This window comes from Coffea eugenioides, chromosome 7, assembly GCF_003713205.1.
Source record: "Coffea eugenioides isolate CCC68of chromosome 7, Ceug_1.0, whole genome shotgun sequence".
In the NCBI taxonomy this organism is placed as follows: domain Eukaryota; kingdom Viridiplantae; phylum Streptophyta; class Magnoliopsida; order Gentianales; family Rubiaceae; genus Coffea; species Coffea eugenioides.
The window spans coordinates 1,594,670-1,609,524 of NC_040041.1; the positions used below are offsets into that span (position 1 = coordinate 1,594,670).

The following is a 14,855-nucleotide window of genomic DNA, read 5'->3' on the forward strand; positions in this document are numbered from 1 at the left end:
TATAATAATTTGATATATATGAAATAAAAAGATGAATAGAAAATATATTTATAAAAATGTGAATTTTTTTTTTTGGAGAAAACCAACAATCCAAACAAGGCTTGTGTGTTGTTAGTAAAATTAAAAAAAAAATGAGAAGAAAAAAAAATAGGGCTTTGCTCCACCAATTTCTTCACTTTGCTATAAAATAAATAGTTTGTGCCCATAGAGCACTCGTTAAATATATATTTTAGATGTTATATATTTGAAAATATGAGCAACTAAATGAATACAAGAAGAGTAAGTAAAATTAAATAAGAAAAGTATATAAATGTAAGAGAAAATAATAATTATTAGTACGTATATATATATATATGGTAATAAAAAATCCTAAAATGAAAAAGAATAAAATAAAAATACATACAGTGTGGGACCCACAGAAGGACCAGTTAGAAGCACCGCTGATTGCCACGTGTAACAAATAATGCCTTGGTATCGATGGGAATGGGGAAAGTGCCGATACAGAACCAAACAAACGAGTCCGATCCTTATGTTATATACCGTCTTAGAGCCGTCCGTATACCCCAAATTTTCAATCCCCTTCTCTGTTGGTTATTTCTACTACTAAAATCGTACTGCTACTTTGTATATATTTCTGTTCACTCACTCAAATTCACTTTGACAAGTTTTGAAAAAGGCAGCATCCTCTCTACGTTCCAAATTTCCATGGCCACCCTTTATTCTTTCACCAAAAACAAGTCCAGATCTCACTTCTTCTCCCTAATCTCCCGCTTAATTTACTCTTAAAACTACAATTTATTTCTCAAACCCATTTTCATTTCTTGACAATTTAGAATTTTACGCCCATCAATTGTTTATTATGGCGACGTTGCAGAAATTTAAGCTATTAGCCACGCAGTGTGCGGTCGCCGGGAGTCCGACGAGAAGCCCATCAGCGAGCCCAGTTATACACCTCCGCCGGAGGAAGACGCTGAGGATGTTGCTCAGCCGCGGGGGAAGTGGTAGCAGGAGGATTCCGCGCCGGGAAGAGGGTTCTCCGGATCGGAGGGGGTGCGAGAGGAACTCGCCGGAGAAAGGGAAGGAGTTGATGGTGAGTCATAAGCTGAGGGACTTGTTCGTTTCGTCGCCGCCGACGTTTGACGAGAGGGTGGCGGAGAATGTTAGAGAAGGGTTGTTGTCCGGTGGGGTTAGTAGCGGCGTCGGCGGCGGCGTCGGTGGTGCGAGTGGCGGGTTTGGATTGAGGAGAGGTGGCGGGGGCCGACAGCTTAGACCGTTGTCAGCGACGTTTCGGCAACGGTTGCTTAGGAGGGCATGGAGACCTGTGCTGGTTACCATACCCGAGTAATTTTATAAAAATTGTACCCAAAAATCTGAGAAAAATTAAACTATATATTATACTACCTCTTATTTAAATTTGATTTAAAAGTTTTAGCTTCACCTTTATTCCATTATTTGTTTCTAATTTAGTTTCTATTTTTCAGATGATATTTTATTTCCCTACTGACGTTTAGGAATAGGGCGGCCTTTAGGTTCATCTCCATCAGATATTAATCTAAATTAATAACTTCAAAATTGCTTTTAATTTTTTTGTTTTCTTTTTGGGCTTTTGGATAGATTTGTGGGAGTGTGGGAGTTGGGAGTCAGAATGAGTTTAGCAATCTGTTTGCTACTTTGATTCTGCCAAGTCAAATTATTGTCCGTTCTGAGGCATGAATTGACTGGTTTGTTGGACCTCTTGTATTCCATTGTCAAAAGACAGCAATAGTTAGAGAGAGACTTGGCAGGGGCACCATCTCAGCCATGGATGAGTTATTTTTAAGGGGGAAAAAAAGCAATTTTCATTTTTCTTCCACCAAATTGAATGAAGAGAGGGTTAATTTTGAAAAAAAAAAAAAGTAGAAATGAAGAGAACAGGGGACAAAAAGGACAATATCCACATTGCTGCATGTTATTCCATTTACACGTGCCTGAATTTTGTACCCAATGAGCTTTATGAAAAAAAATAATAATAATTGGGAACATTAGAGTTGATTTTTTTTTTGGGGGGGTTAATGTATGTTGAAACTAAATACAAAAAAGGAGATATATAGGAGAGGTTTTAACAGCAAGCTGAGCGTCAATTGCTGGTATATTTGTGTCATCATTATTTGGTTAAATGATGAGCATATACGGACATGAATTTGTGTATTGATAGTTACTCAAAAGAACAACATTGAAAAAGAAATGTCAAGAAAAGGGAAAGGGGCCATTGGAAATGTCAGCAAGTGGAAGAAAATGTGCCATTAGACTAGAAAGTGGAATTGAATTGCGTTATCTCACCGAGGTTAAGGCAAATCAGGAAGGGCAAAGCTCGAAAATTTTTGCCATTAGTTTGCTTGTCATCTGAACATTAATCTATCCTGAATTTACCTAGGAAAATATATAATTCTAGGATTTTCAACTTTAACTCATGTCTTCTATGACTTTCGAATTCTGTATTTGACAGTTATCTTCAAGGAACCACTGAGATGAGATTGGTTCGCTCAATGGCGAGAAAAAAGAGCTGTTAAAATATTTTCTGTATTTGACAGTTGAAAGTAAAAAGATATTAAGAAATTAAAAAAAGAGAAGAAAAGAGAAGAAAAGACAGTTATCTTCAAAGTTGTTGATTAAGATACTTTGACGGCAATCTCGGCACCGTAACACAAGAAATCAAGAGTTGGTAGTTGGTACTGAAACACAAGAAATAACGAAAAAGATTTTGTTTCAGCATCTTAGAAAAATTTACTAGAATTTATAGCGAGCGTCATCCTTTGGTAATTAATTGGTAAACCGCTGCACATGGGGACATGGCTGTGTGCCATGTAGTAGAGTCGCATGATTCCACGGGCACTGTCCCAAAACTCAACCGTCCAATTGTCTCAAATCGACCGTCACGACTGAGCTTTAGCACATATTTATGCTACGTCATTTTGCAAACTAAAAAACCAACAAACGATGAGTCATACATTGACCTTCAAGGCAAGAGTTGCATTTTTTTTTTATTTACTCCAAATTAAATTGCATCTGTTTTTGAAGGTGGGGTAGAATCTTTTATAAAGAGTGTCACAGATCAGGACGACAGGCCAAATGAAAAGCTACTAGAATGGTGATTAACAATTTAATTTCAAGATCTGTCTCATTTCTGCCCCTCTTTATTTCATCTTTGACAAAAACTCCATAACCATTATGCACTTTTGACGAAGGTAAAGTGGGGTTCTTAGCCGTACTTTTGCTCGTGGTCCTCCTGGTTTCTAAATTTTGTGGGCCCAATTCAATTGCTGGATTTAGAACTTATAAAGTCAATCAGCGACCTTGTAAATTTTCAATGGAGAAAATCCTATCAGTTGGGTTCTGTGCATTCAATCTTGAGATTAATGAACAGATGTGTGAAGATTGACTGACTGGGATTGTCGCCTAGATGGTCCCTCTATAGAACACGAGATCAGATTTATTTTATAGCGGACCTTCCAGCCTAACGGGTATCGACCAGTTGTGTAGTTTCTTGAGACAAAAACGAAAACTTTGGGGCCTGGAGAAGACCTCGATCATCGCGGCACTGTAATTCATAGGCAGGAAAATTAGCCCGCTGTAACTTCCACGATGGTCTATGAGATTTTTCATTGAAGCATCAGGCGTGATTGGTATTCTGGCTAGATCCCAACCTCACCCACCGTTTAGTCATGCAAAAGGAGAATTTTCATGGGACCTCTGCTTTTCTTTTTCTTTTTTTGGTTTGGAAAGCAGAACAACAGCAGGTAATGTGGAGCCTGGACCAGGAATATTGTTGAGCCTGGGGAAATTCATGACTAACTTTAAAAGTGTGGAAGTAGAATCAGTCATTCTTATTCCCTCCTTTGGCGCAGAGGACAAGGCAGTGTATGCATGGAAGAAGGAAAGTATAATTGGAGTTTGTGCTCCAATAATTGAGAGTGAATTGAACAAGGTACATTATGAGAATCATCATTTAATATGTAATATCCAATGCATATCTTTCTCTTACTTTTGGTTGCTCATTTTTCTGTCACCTGGGAATGGATAACTTATCAACAAAGACAGACAGGATAATAATGGATAATCTGCGACGCTTCGCTACATTTGCCTAAAGCAGATTAATATTCTACCATGCTAATCAATTCCCAGTGAAAAAAGAAGGGTGTTCACCAAACAAGAGAAAGATGGACAATACGGGAGCAATGGATTTCATGAGTAAGAGACAAAGAATCAATTGCAAGGAGGGTGCAGATATTTCTTCACAGATTTCTGTTTTTGTATCGATGCCTGAATTTTGAACTAACTGGGAACGCACAAATCTTTTCCCTCTAAGAAACAATGGTTGATTTGTGAATATTTTCGTCGAGGTTTCTTTTTATGCTCCCTATGATCTCTTCACATGCTGAAATGCTCTGCTTTGGCAACTGATAACTTTCTGCAACTCTTCCCAGTTCATCAATGATGAATTTCCCTTCCATCGCCAAGACTCTACATGAAGGTCGTCAAGCTCATAAACATCTCCGTTTTCTCATATGAACTTCAAACTCTCAAATGCAGTTCATTGCCAATATTGAATTGAGATTTGAAAGTGAGGTGAATGTGTAATATTAGCCTTAATCAAGAGAAAAGCGAACTCGATTACCCGTTTAGTTTGCAAGCAATCTGGGACTCTACAAAGTTGCAAGTGCTTCGAAGGCTCAAGCTTTCGCAAAGCCAGCAATGCTTCTGCAGATGGTACTTCTGATGATGATTCTCAGCCAGATAGAATTCACCCGAGTATGGAATGATCTTTGTTACAATCCGTCTGTTAAGCTTCATCTGCCTTCTGATCTTTGACTGTTGTGCTTCTTTCCTCTCTTGATCTGTTGCGTGAAATATAGCTGACCTATAATGCGTACCTAATCCAAAATTCTGCAGGCGCATAAAGTTGTCAGCTGAACATGCAAAAAAAATTGTAGTCCACAGACCATTAAAGATGAAAAGAGCCAAGAACTGAAATTTCACGCACCAAAAAGTCCTTATTGGTTGGATCATGAGTTTCCCAGAACATGTCACAGAGAAATCCATACGCGATTTTCCTCTTGTCATACGTTACTTTCACGGCTTCAGTGTGGCCACTTTTTCCTTCACAAACCTGAAAACGGAAAACATACTTCGAAAGGTGTATCTCTATTTTTTTTTTTATGGGTAACTGTGTATCTGTGCTCACCTCTCTGTATGAAGGTTTACGGATCCTTCCACCACAAAAACCTGCAGCAGTTTTGACAACTCCATCAACTCGACCATATGCAGCTTCAAGATCCCAGAATTTATCTGCATATAATCAAATGCCAAATTACCATTTCCACAATAATCAAGAAGAATGATCTCTTCGCTGGTTCACTTGTCACAGTAAAATACACATAAAAAGGGAGGTGAAAGAACCTCCTGCAAACACTGCATCAGAAAGAAACTCCGAGGGGCAAGAAGCTGCTGAAGGGCTCTCAAAAAGATAATCAGGAATTTCTGCTTTAGAATTTGTTTGTGCGAGCAGCTTATACATGCTTTGCCCAATTAACGCCAATTAACAACGACGAAATGCTGGCCTCAATCGCCAATCTTTGGTTGCACAAACTGGCTAGATTACATCGTCCCAGGCCAGATTGTCCACCTTGGACGAATCATGATGCAGATGAAATTGATGGTTCATGCTTATGTGAGATTTATAGTTCAAGTTCAAACATCCACATTCCACGATCCACATTACTCATAAGAAGAGGCCGTGTGAATGCACTTGGACCTTTCTCACGAGCCGTGTGGAAATATATGGAGAAAGGCAGGCGGTTTTACTGTTGGAGGTCAACTATAATTAACTCGCAAGAGATATGCGTTATCCTCCTCGTCGCTTCGCTTCTCTCTCATTTGTTTCTTTCAATTCTTCAGGCGATCCGTAAGAAACATTGTGCGGACTTGGTTCACCATTCTACTCCGCCCATGTAAATAACTTTTACACTTCTTCTTCGTAATTATTTTGAACGAAACCTAAACCTTATATACTAAACTCTTTAGGGATTTGATTCACTTATTCTTTTATCATTAGATACACATCAAAGAAACCTCATCAGGGGTTCGAATTCAATTACGGTCCAGTAAAATAGATCAATCGAAATCTTTTAATTTTTATTTTGAGGGTCTTTTGGAAGGAGGCAGGAGGTGTTGCTGAATGGAATTTATGGGTCGAGAAAAAATGCAAATTAACCGCTACGCAACAACTTCTTTCCCAGATGAGATAACCAGTACTAATACACTATAAAACTGTTTCATTTCAATGCATTACACTTTCCACGTCAACTACCATTTCCAAAGTCTGATAATGAAAAGTATAAAAGTAAGAAAAGAAAGGCACTCAGCTCTTAGCTCAGTGGTCACCACCAACGCACCAGAGTGCGTAGTGCACTCTTCTGGGGCGGTAAGTGGTTCAGTCCCCTCCGATTTCCTCTCGATCTTTTCAGGTCCTTCCCTCCCCGTAGCATAAAATAATTGTAAGCTTATCATATCGATAAAAAAGCAATAAAAGAAATGAAAGATTAGGACAAAGAAAAATGCAAAGGAGAGGACCTATCTTGGCACTGGGCTAGCCAGCATCAGCAATAGCAGGGCAAAGGTTTTGTTGTTGAAGGTGGGGGCCAAAGAAAAACTTTATAAACTAGAAAGAACTCCCAAAGCAAATGGAAATTTTGCTCCAAGTATTCTTTCATCTTCACTTGTCGTGGCTGATGAAGTTAGGTCATTGAAACATCAAAAGTGACTGGTCTTCCTTGTGCATCATCCTCCACCCCACACCCCATAAGCCCTTAATAATGCATGTAACGTAATTGTATGGTATGGTGGTCCATTTCTCTCCAATTGCCTTCCCCATCCTATTATTATTGTCACCCCTTCTTCCTTTGGGTTTTGGCTGGCTGGCTGGCTGTGTTTCTTCCACTCAACTCATAACCTGACTGACTATATGTGATTACTCCACCAATCCCATTTTTTATTGTATTCATGTATAACTCTCAATATAATTCGCCTTATTTGGATTACCATTTTTTCTTAAAATTTTTTGTGTACACGTTATTTTTTAATCAATTTTTTATCTCATATACATCAGGTTGTTATAATATATTTTTCTATAAAAGTTTCAGAAAAAAGATACTACATTAACCATACATTACAAAAACATTGAATGACATGCATGGTCTTAATGAGAGTGGGATTGTTAAAATTCACAAATTCAAGTAATGTTCCAATTTTGATGTGTGATAGAGTGATGACAAGGGATTCGGAGAGGAGAGAAAAATGAGAGATAATTTATTGTTAAGGAAGATGGGAAACGTCAAGAAATTCTTAGGCGTCAATGAGTTTGCATTCATATAAGCGGCCAGCTCTCCTTTGGTGCGTCACGACACTTGTGACAGGACAAGGTGGACTGTTGGAAGCGCATTGATTTCTTAGGAGTTAATGTAGTATCAAGCAAACAAAATAGCACCAAAATCCAACATCTTTAACGAGAAATTCTTAAAAAAAAAAAAAAATTTCTTCGTATTGTGAAGCTAATCAAAAGCGATTTTGTTGGCTGGGAAGTATATGGCAATCATTAAATTACCTTGATTAAAAATATTTTTTAGACAAAAATTTATTTTAAAGAGTTGAACCTACGTATGGTATGGGCGACACAAAATGGTCATTGCTTCTCTAAGAAATGTTTTTGAGTTTTTGGGTAATGTATTTTGTCCGAAGTAACGTTAATGCACTTCTCTGTAAAATGTACATCTACATGTTGTACTTCTATTGTTGTATCGAAAGTTTAATTGCTCGAAACTATAACAACAAATGCACAAACAATAACCACTTACCTTATTCTTTTTTCATTGCTATCCATTAATTGCAATCTCAATCTTACATAGTTGAGCAAAAAATTCTTTTTCTCCTATATCGATATAGGCAGAAATACAACTAAATTACCTATTCTAAATAGAGTATCATGCAAAAACCCATTATATTTGCCAAATTCCCAAATTTGTGACGAGTGTGTTTGGATTGCTGAAGTATTTCAAATAATATTTCACTTGCATCATAAACATATTTTTCAATCCATCTTTTTATATTTTCAATCACCTTTTTATCTCACATACATCACATCACAAAAAAATGTTACAGTAATTATTTCAAATAATATTCTATCAAACCAAACATGTGTTGTTATCCCAACAAAAACAACAAGAAACAGACATAATAACATGGTAGGATGTGATATACACTAATGCAACAACTTTACAATCTGCTCATATTGTATACTGTTTGAAGTTTAGCTTAATTCCATTTCCATTGGGCCAACCCACACTTGAAAAGAGCACTTTCATATAGTAGTATTTGAGTTGAGAGATTCTAGGAAATGTTCATATTAGTAGCCGTAAAATTAATACTGTACTAATGGGGTCCGAGTTAACTTTACAATACTTTAATAAAATCCCAAAAGAAAACAGAAATAAATTTCCATTTATAGCCTCTGCTAACCAATTTGTCAGATCCCATTTTCATTCGTATGTTTCCGTCCACGCCCCGCCGTCAGGCGATAATATCATCCAAACTCAGCCCCTTTTTGCAAAAACTTGAAAGCCTCCAACGTTAAAATTCCAAAAAACGCATCTTCAAAATCTCCTCCTCCACACACATTTTTCCCCAGTTTTCCCTTTACACGCACCTCCTATTCCATAATCACGCGCCGCCGCCACCACCAGCAGCCCCTCTCTTCTCTCCAGCGCTGTAGACACGCTTCCTTAAATTAGAAAACCCGAGAAGGAGATCGAAGAAGAAGATAGATTGAGCCCACAAAACGTTGGAAAGAAGCCGAAAAAGTGGCTTTCTTTATGAATTCAGAAGATATAATACTTTTGCCGAGGTTGAGAAATAATGGGTGGGGTGACGTCATCAATCGCGGCTAAGTTTGCTTTTTTCCCACCTAGTCCTCCGTCGTACACGGTGGTGGCGGACAACTCTTGCGGCGGAAAATTGTGCATACCTGAGGTCCCGAGAAGAGACGACGTCGACGTACTGAAGCTTAGGACTCGACGTGGAAATGATATAGTGGCCGTCCATGTGAAGCATCCAAAGGCATCGGCTACTATGCTGTACTCTCATGGTAATGCTGCGGATTTAGGGCAGATGTTTGAGCTCTTCGTCGAATTAAGTCTTCGTCTTCGGGTTAATTTAATGGGGTAAAGCTTTTTTTTTTTTTTTTTTTTTTATTTGTTTACTGGTAGCTCAAGTCGCAGCCTTTAGCTTATTCTTTATTTTTTCTGTTTTGATTTGATTGCAAATACAGTATTTTGTCCTAATTTAGGTGATTTGTGAAAAAATATATATATAAAGGGTGTTCTGGTTTCCCAATAAATAAGTTAATCTTGTGCAGTTTCTATGGTTTTTATTGGTATTCTGTGAGCTGGGATGCTAAAAGTACGAGTGCTCAAATTTTTCATATTAAGCCTTCGGTTTGGTAAAAATGTTTTGTTTTTTTTTTTTTTTTTTTTTTTTTTTTTTTGGGGGGTGGGGAGGGGAAGATTTCTGCTTTTAGGCAAGAAGATACTCTTTCTAAGGGGAAATTAAATCTCTGAAAGAACAGATGATGTGGTCATTGGTTGAAGTTGTCTAACTATTTGTCTTAAAAGCCAATAGTGCCACTTCAGGCTGGGAAGCTTCCTATGGAGAACAGTTATGTCCAAACTTCTTTCGTCTACTGTAGATTTTCGGACAACAGCGTTGTTTAAGTGTTATGCAAAGACACTACAAACTCTGGAGTTTGGAAGAATAGAATAAGTAGGTAACCGCGTCTGAAGAAACTGCCTGCTAGCTGAGCGATGTAATGGTTAGTAAGAAGCAAGTTGATGTTGCATTCATAGAACTAGATGTTTATGAAATCTTCAAGTGACGAAGTTATATTTGAACAATGAGAGAGCACTTTTTGAATCAGCCAAGATAATAGTTGATTCATTTTGGTAAACCACTTAATTAGGCCCTAATGATTAAAAACAAAAAAGATTGTTATGTATCAATGATTTTTTCTATATTGATGCCTGATGAGCTTCAAAATTTCTTTCCTAATGTACATTTGGCCCAAGTCCTGGTAAAAATTAGTCATCTGGGAAAAGTGCCATCTTGGGAAATTGTTTGTGTTGGTTTTATTTATTTATTTATTTTTTGGGGTTTTTGTAAGCTATGTGCCTCTATTGATTGATCATTGACGCATACACAAGCAGGAGATTCCCCGAGACAAATACATCAGATGTACTCTTCTAATAAAAGTAACTACGCATACAGCAGCTATCACTTGCTAATAATTACAGCATGTTAAGAACAACAAGGGAACGCCTAATGGTAAACAAATCTCTAGGTTCTGTCTCAATCTAGCAATTGGTCTCCAACCCAAGACAATGCTTCTAATCTCTGATGATATGAACATGAATGGCAAAAGGGGAAGGAAGAACATTCTTGAACAGCCTCTAGTTTCTGCATCTCTAAACTGAGTATACTGTTGCAGCAAAAGCAACACACTCCACACAGCAAACAAAATCACTTTTAGCACACTGTATTATCTGCTATTGTAACTCACTAGTTCAACCATCAACAGTTCTAAAGCTCAAGCAGTTGACCTGTACACAAGTCCAAACTGAGTATATTGTGTGGTTTCGAACTGAATAGTATACAAAAAGCAAGTGTTTCTCTTGATTAACATAGAGTGACTTGAAAATGTAGAACTAACTTTTCACTCTCAGGCTTTTATTGTTCACAAAATCTTCATTTTTCGCTTTGCAGAAGGCCAGGTTAATTTGATCTTTCATATTAATTTTGATATTGTCTGATGGGCTAAGGTTTTGCTGTGATGAGCTACCATTTTTCCCTCTTTAGGAAATTCAAATTAGTCATGTCAAACATGCATTTGCTGTTTACTCAATATTGCACCACCTATTTTAGTGCTTCCTGATGGTAGTAGCTCATCATCGCCCACTTTGGGATGTGAATTTTTTTATGGAAGAATTACTGAGTGTACTTTTTTTTTCCTTTTCCCTTTTGTTTTCTTCTTTGTCGGTGATATGCTCTTTCATATGTGTATGACTTGGTAAATTATTTACTTGGATTAATTGTTTTGCTTTTGTTCTTGTGCTTCATGTCATGTCAATCATTTGGTGAGCTTAATAGTCACATTACACCCATGCAGATATGATTACTCTGGCTATGGACAATCCACTGGAAAGGTTAGATATACCCACGCTTCTTCCAATGTGATGGATTATTCTTTTGCTCCTTAATCACTTGATGGCGTAGTTGTGCACTCCCTGTCCCCATCTGGAAGATTAATTGATTCTGAACTCACATTTTCTAGCCCTTTCATGATTCATACGGAAATTCCTTCTGTTGAGGTTTGACTAAAAGTTTCAAGTGTTCTATATTTCAGAGTGGAGGGCTTATTCAATCTGAAGCTCCCATTCTTCAAGGTGTCATAATTTTTCTCTGGAGATCAAGCTTCACTCCATCCACAGAGAGAGAGAGAGAGAGAGAGAGACCATGTAGACTTGCCTAGTAAAGAAGCATTTTAGTACTTCACTTTGTAAAATCTTGCATTTGTTGTACAATGACTTCACTAAACCCAGTGCATCCTGTGGCCCTAGAATACTCTTTTTTTAATTTTGGCTCAGAAAGTAACACAGTCTTCCTTTTTCCTCTCCTGAAACAGCCCTCTGAGTATAATACATATGCGGATATTGATGCAATATATAAATGCCTGAAGGAGCAATATGGAGTGAAAGATGAACAGTTGATACTGTATGGTCAATCTGTTGGCAGTGGGCCAACTGTTGATCTTGCATCTCGCATACCAAACTTGAGAGGTGTCGTCTTACATAGTCCAATTATGTCAGGGATAAGAGTTTTGTACCCTGTCAAACGGACATACTGGTTTGACATATACAAGGTAACATGATCCTGAGTTAAGCATCCGTAAAGTGACTTACAGTTGATTCAGGACTGCTTATTCACTAACCTTGCTTGTTTCAGAATATTGACAAGATTGGTATGATAAATTGTCCCGTCCTGGTGATTCATGTAAGTTCTCCTTTTCCTTCCCTACTTGGGATCTTCAATCCTCTTTCTGGTACTCGCCCTTTCTTTACTGAACCCCCCTCTGCCTATAGTCAAACACTTGTCATTAATCAGCAGTGTTTCGGAAGCACATTTCAGTTATGAATCTTGTTTCCATGGTTTAGGGAACAGCAGATGAAGTTGTTGATTGTTCTCATGGAAAGCAGCTTTGGGAGCATTGCAAGCAAAAGTATGAACCCGTATGGATAAATGGTGGTGGCCATTGCAATCTTGAACTTTACCCCGAGTACATAAAACACTTGAAAAAATTTGTATTGGCACTTGGTAAATCAAAGCCTGTGACAAATGGTACTGAAAAAGTATCAGTTGACAGCAACAATCAGAACAAAGCAACTGAAAGCACTACCAAGGACACATTTGAACTGCGGGCTGACGTTCCAGAGATTTCTAGAAACAGTTTAGACAGTCGACTTGAAAAATCCAAGAAGCCAAACAAGACTGAGAAGTCCCGCATGAGCACAGATCGTGTTGATAGGTTTAGGAGGAAGAAGGGTTTAGTCTGGTGATTTGGCACGAGGACCGTGATGTTGGTTAACTTATTGGCTAATAACATTTGCAAGGAATCATCATATCTTGGTTCTGTATCCTTGGCTGTATTCTAGTGTCAAATAGCATCATTTGCATCTACGGGGGATGCTCTTAGGTGAGGCAGAGAAGAAATAAGAATTTCTGTCTTCTTTTACCTCCTTTTCTGCTTTGTACATTCAACTGTGATTTTGATTTGAGAGCAATATAGTTTCCGTTTCCATTTCCATGTACGAGTTAACATGTTTTTGTACATCATTCTGTCTCTTTACTTTTGGCGTTCTGTTATTTTAAGTTCAGTTGCTTCAGTTACAAATCTATACGCTTTGGCTACCAATCCCTAATCCTCTTGCCTTGTGACTAAAACGATCGAGTGGATTTATTGTTTTAAGCAGTTATAGAACCCCCCCCCCAAAAAAAAAAAAACATAGGGTTACAAAGAAGAGGAGTGCGTAGTCAGACCTGAAAATGATGGCAAAGACCGTTCGACTGGATGACTCTGTTATACTTTCTTCATTTCTTCAATATTTATGTTTAGGCCGGTTGACCAGGATGATGGAATAACAAAGCCAACGAATTGGAAAAAGAGAACAGGGAATCAACAGCGGCCAAGATATTTCGTACAGCCCATCTTGACCTTTCTCAAGAATACAACAACATGGTAAGTCACTACACGAAGCTGGGAGATGGATCAAATTCAACTTATATTTAGTAGAAAAAATTAAAAAAAGAAGAAGAAATGAGATTAGCGAATGTAGTAGTCCACTGACCAATTATTGACATTTATTGACATTCACGGGAGAATATTTGATTAAATGCATTAGACTGTTTTACCATCAGACTTTGTCAATGTCCAAGCCATTCACCCCACTTGAGCAATGCATCCAAAGTTCAGGGATGGCTTCATTTTCCTTGTGAGAAACCAGTAACAATAATATGTCCTTCTTGTCAAGATAATTTTTGTGAATGTAATTCCGGGATCCACTTCGCTTTTTTCCTGGCTTTTTTTCCTCCGTGTAAATGATGCATCTGAAAGGTTTCCTTCCAACCCTTTCACTCGTTTATACTCACAATCTTCACTTTAATTCACATCCCAAGATCTTTCTGCCAGAATCAGCACTGTGTAACCTGTGGGGTGCCCTATCAGTGTGGAAATATTACCTTCACTTGTCCTTTCTGGGGTGAGAATCGCCCAAATTCTTGTGGGCTTCCAGGTAAGTTGCCAAGCTAACATTCCTAGGCTCACGGTTCCACCTGTTTCGCACCGTATCCTCTTCCCTGTGGATACCACCACGAGCACTCTCATTGTTGCCAGAGATGATCTTTGGAGTGATAACTGTCCTCAATTTCTCCATAACACCACCTTCAATTCCAACTTCTTCAATTATCCTAAGAACGTCTATAACTTAACTCTGTCCTAAAATTGCACCACTCCTCCGAACCTAGCAGAGCAGCCACCAAATCAGTTTGCTTGCTTGGTGAGGATGGTCATCCCGGCTCGGTTTTACCGAGACGGTCTTCCCGCCTACAGATGTTTGCGGTGGTCTTATTGGGGCGGCCTTCATCTATTATGGTGAGAAATTTTCCTCATTTGAGCAAGCTATGGAGAAAAGGGACTTGGTCTTCTCTATACAAAGGTGTACCCACACGGCATCCTTCCTACATTCATGACTTTTCGCGTGTGGACTAAATGAGAGTTCATAGCATAACAATAATGCTATTTGGTAGCATAACAATAATGAGAGTTCATAGCATATCATTTCAAAATCGACTAATTTGCTGTGCCCCAAAATTTGAAGTTCAAAGAAGAATGAAGTCTAACAATAAGTCTCGTCATCAATCTCACCCTTTATCTACTGCAGTTATTAGTGGTCTTGACAAAAAAAAAGGAATATGTTAAGCAAGAATTCATTGGATTTTCGAAATCCATCAAGAATTAAAGCAGCTCGCCAACCAACAAAGTAACTGGTGCTCCTAGGCTTGGCTTTGACACGGAGTAGTTAGTACTTAGTAATGCACCCTCTGAAAATGCATGCATATCAACAGCTCCTCCTAGCATTCATCATTCCACAGTCCTGCATCAATATTACGGCATTGATATATGCCGTACACAGATTTCTACACCAGTCAGAAACGAAATT

General features: G+C 38.2%; 3 protein-coding genes across 4 annotated transcripts; 2 read left to right on the forward strand and 1 right to left on the reverse strand.

Annotated features, from left to right (window-relative positions):
- Positions 1-601: 601 nt before the first annotated feature.
- On the forward strand, positions 602-1,437 carry LOC113778325. Its single transcript, XM_027323695.1, has one exon. The coding sequence runs from the start codon at positions 860-862 to the stop codon at positions 1,343-1,345; it is 486 nt and encodes a 161-aa protein (XP_027179496.1). The 5' UTR covers positions 602-859; the 3' UTR covers positions 1,346-1,437.
- Positions 1,438-4,197: 2,760 nt separating this feature from the next.
- LOC113778323 (peptide methionine sulfoxide reductase-like) lies at positions 4,198-5,823 on the reverse strand. Its single transcript, XM_027323691.1, has 5 exons — positions 5,437-5,823; positions 5,222-5,325; positions 5,021-5,146; positions 4,655-4,923; positions 4,198-4,500 (listed from the first exon to the last, which is right to left on the reverse strand). The coding sequence occupies exons 1-5, from the start codon at positions 5,552-5,554 to the stop codon at positions 4,341-4,343; spliced, it is 777 nt and encodes a 258-aa protein (XP_027179492.1). The 5' UTR covers positions 5,555-5,823; the 3' UTR covers positions 4,198-4,340.
- A 2,751-nt stretch (positions 5,824-8,574) lies between these two features.
- On the forward strand, positions 8,575-12,947 carry LOC113778322 (alpha/beta hydrolase domain-containing protein 17B). 2 transcript variants are annotated; one of them, XM_027323689.1, is made up of 5 exons: positions 8,575-9,251; positions 11,249-11,285; positions 11,765-12,001; positions 12,085-12,132; positions 12,294-12,947. In XM_027323689.1, exons 1-5 carry the CDS (start codon positions 8,947-8,949, stop codon positions 12,693-12,695), a joined length of 1,029 nt encoding a protein of 342 aa, XP_027179490.1. In that variant the 5' UTR covers positions 8,575-8,946; the 3' UTR covers positions 12,696-12,947. The 2 variants fall into 2 exon arrangements, with proteins under 2 accessions (XP_027179490.1, XP_027179491.1); XM_027323690.1 differs by having other exon boundaries at positions 12,304-12,378.
- The last annotated feature ends 1,908 nt before the right edge of the window (positions 12,948-14,855 follow it).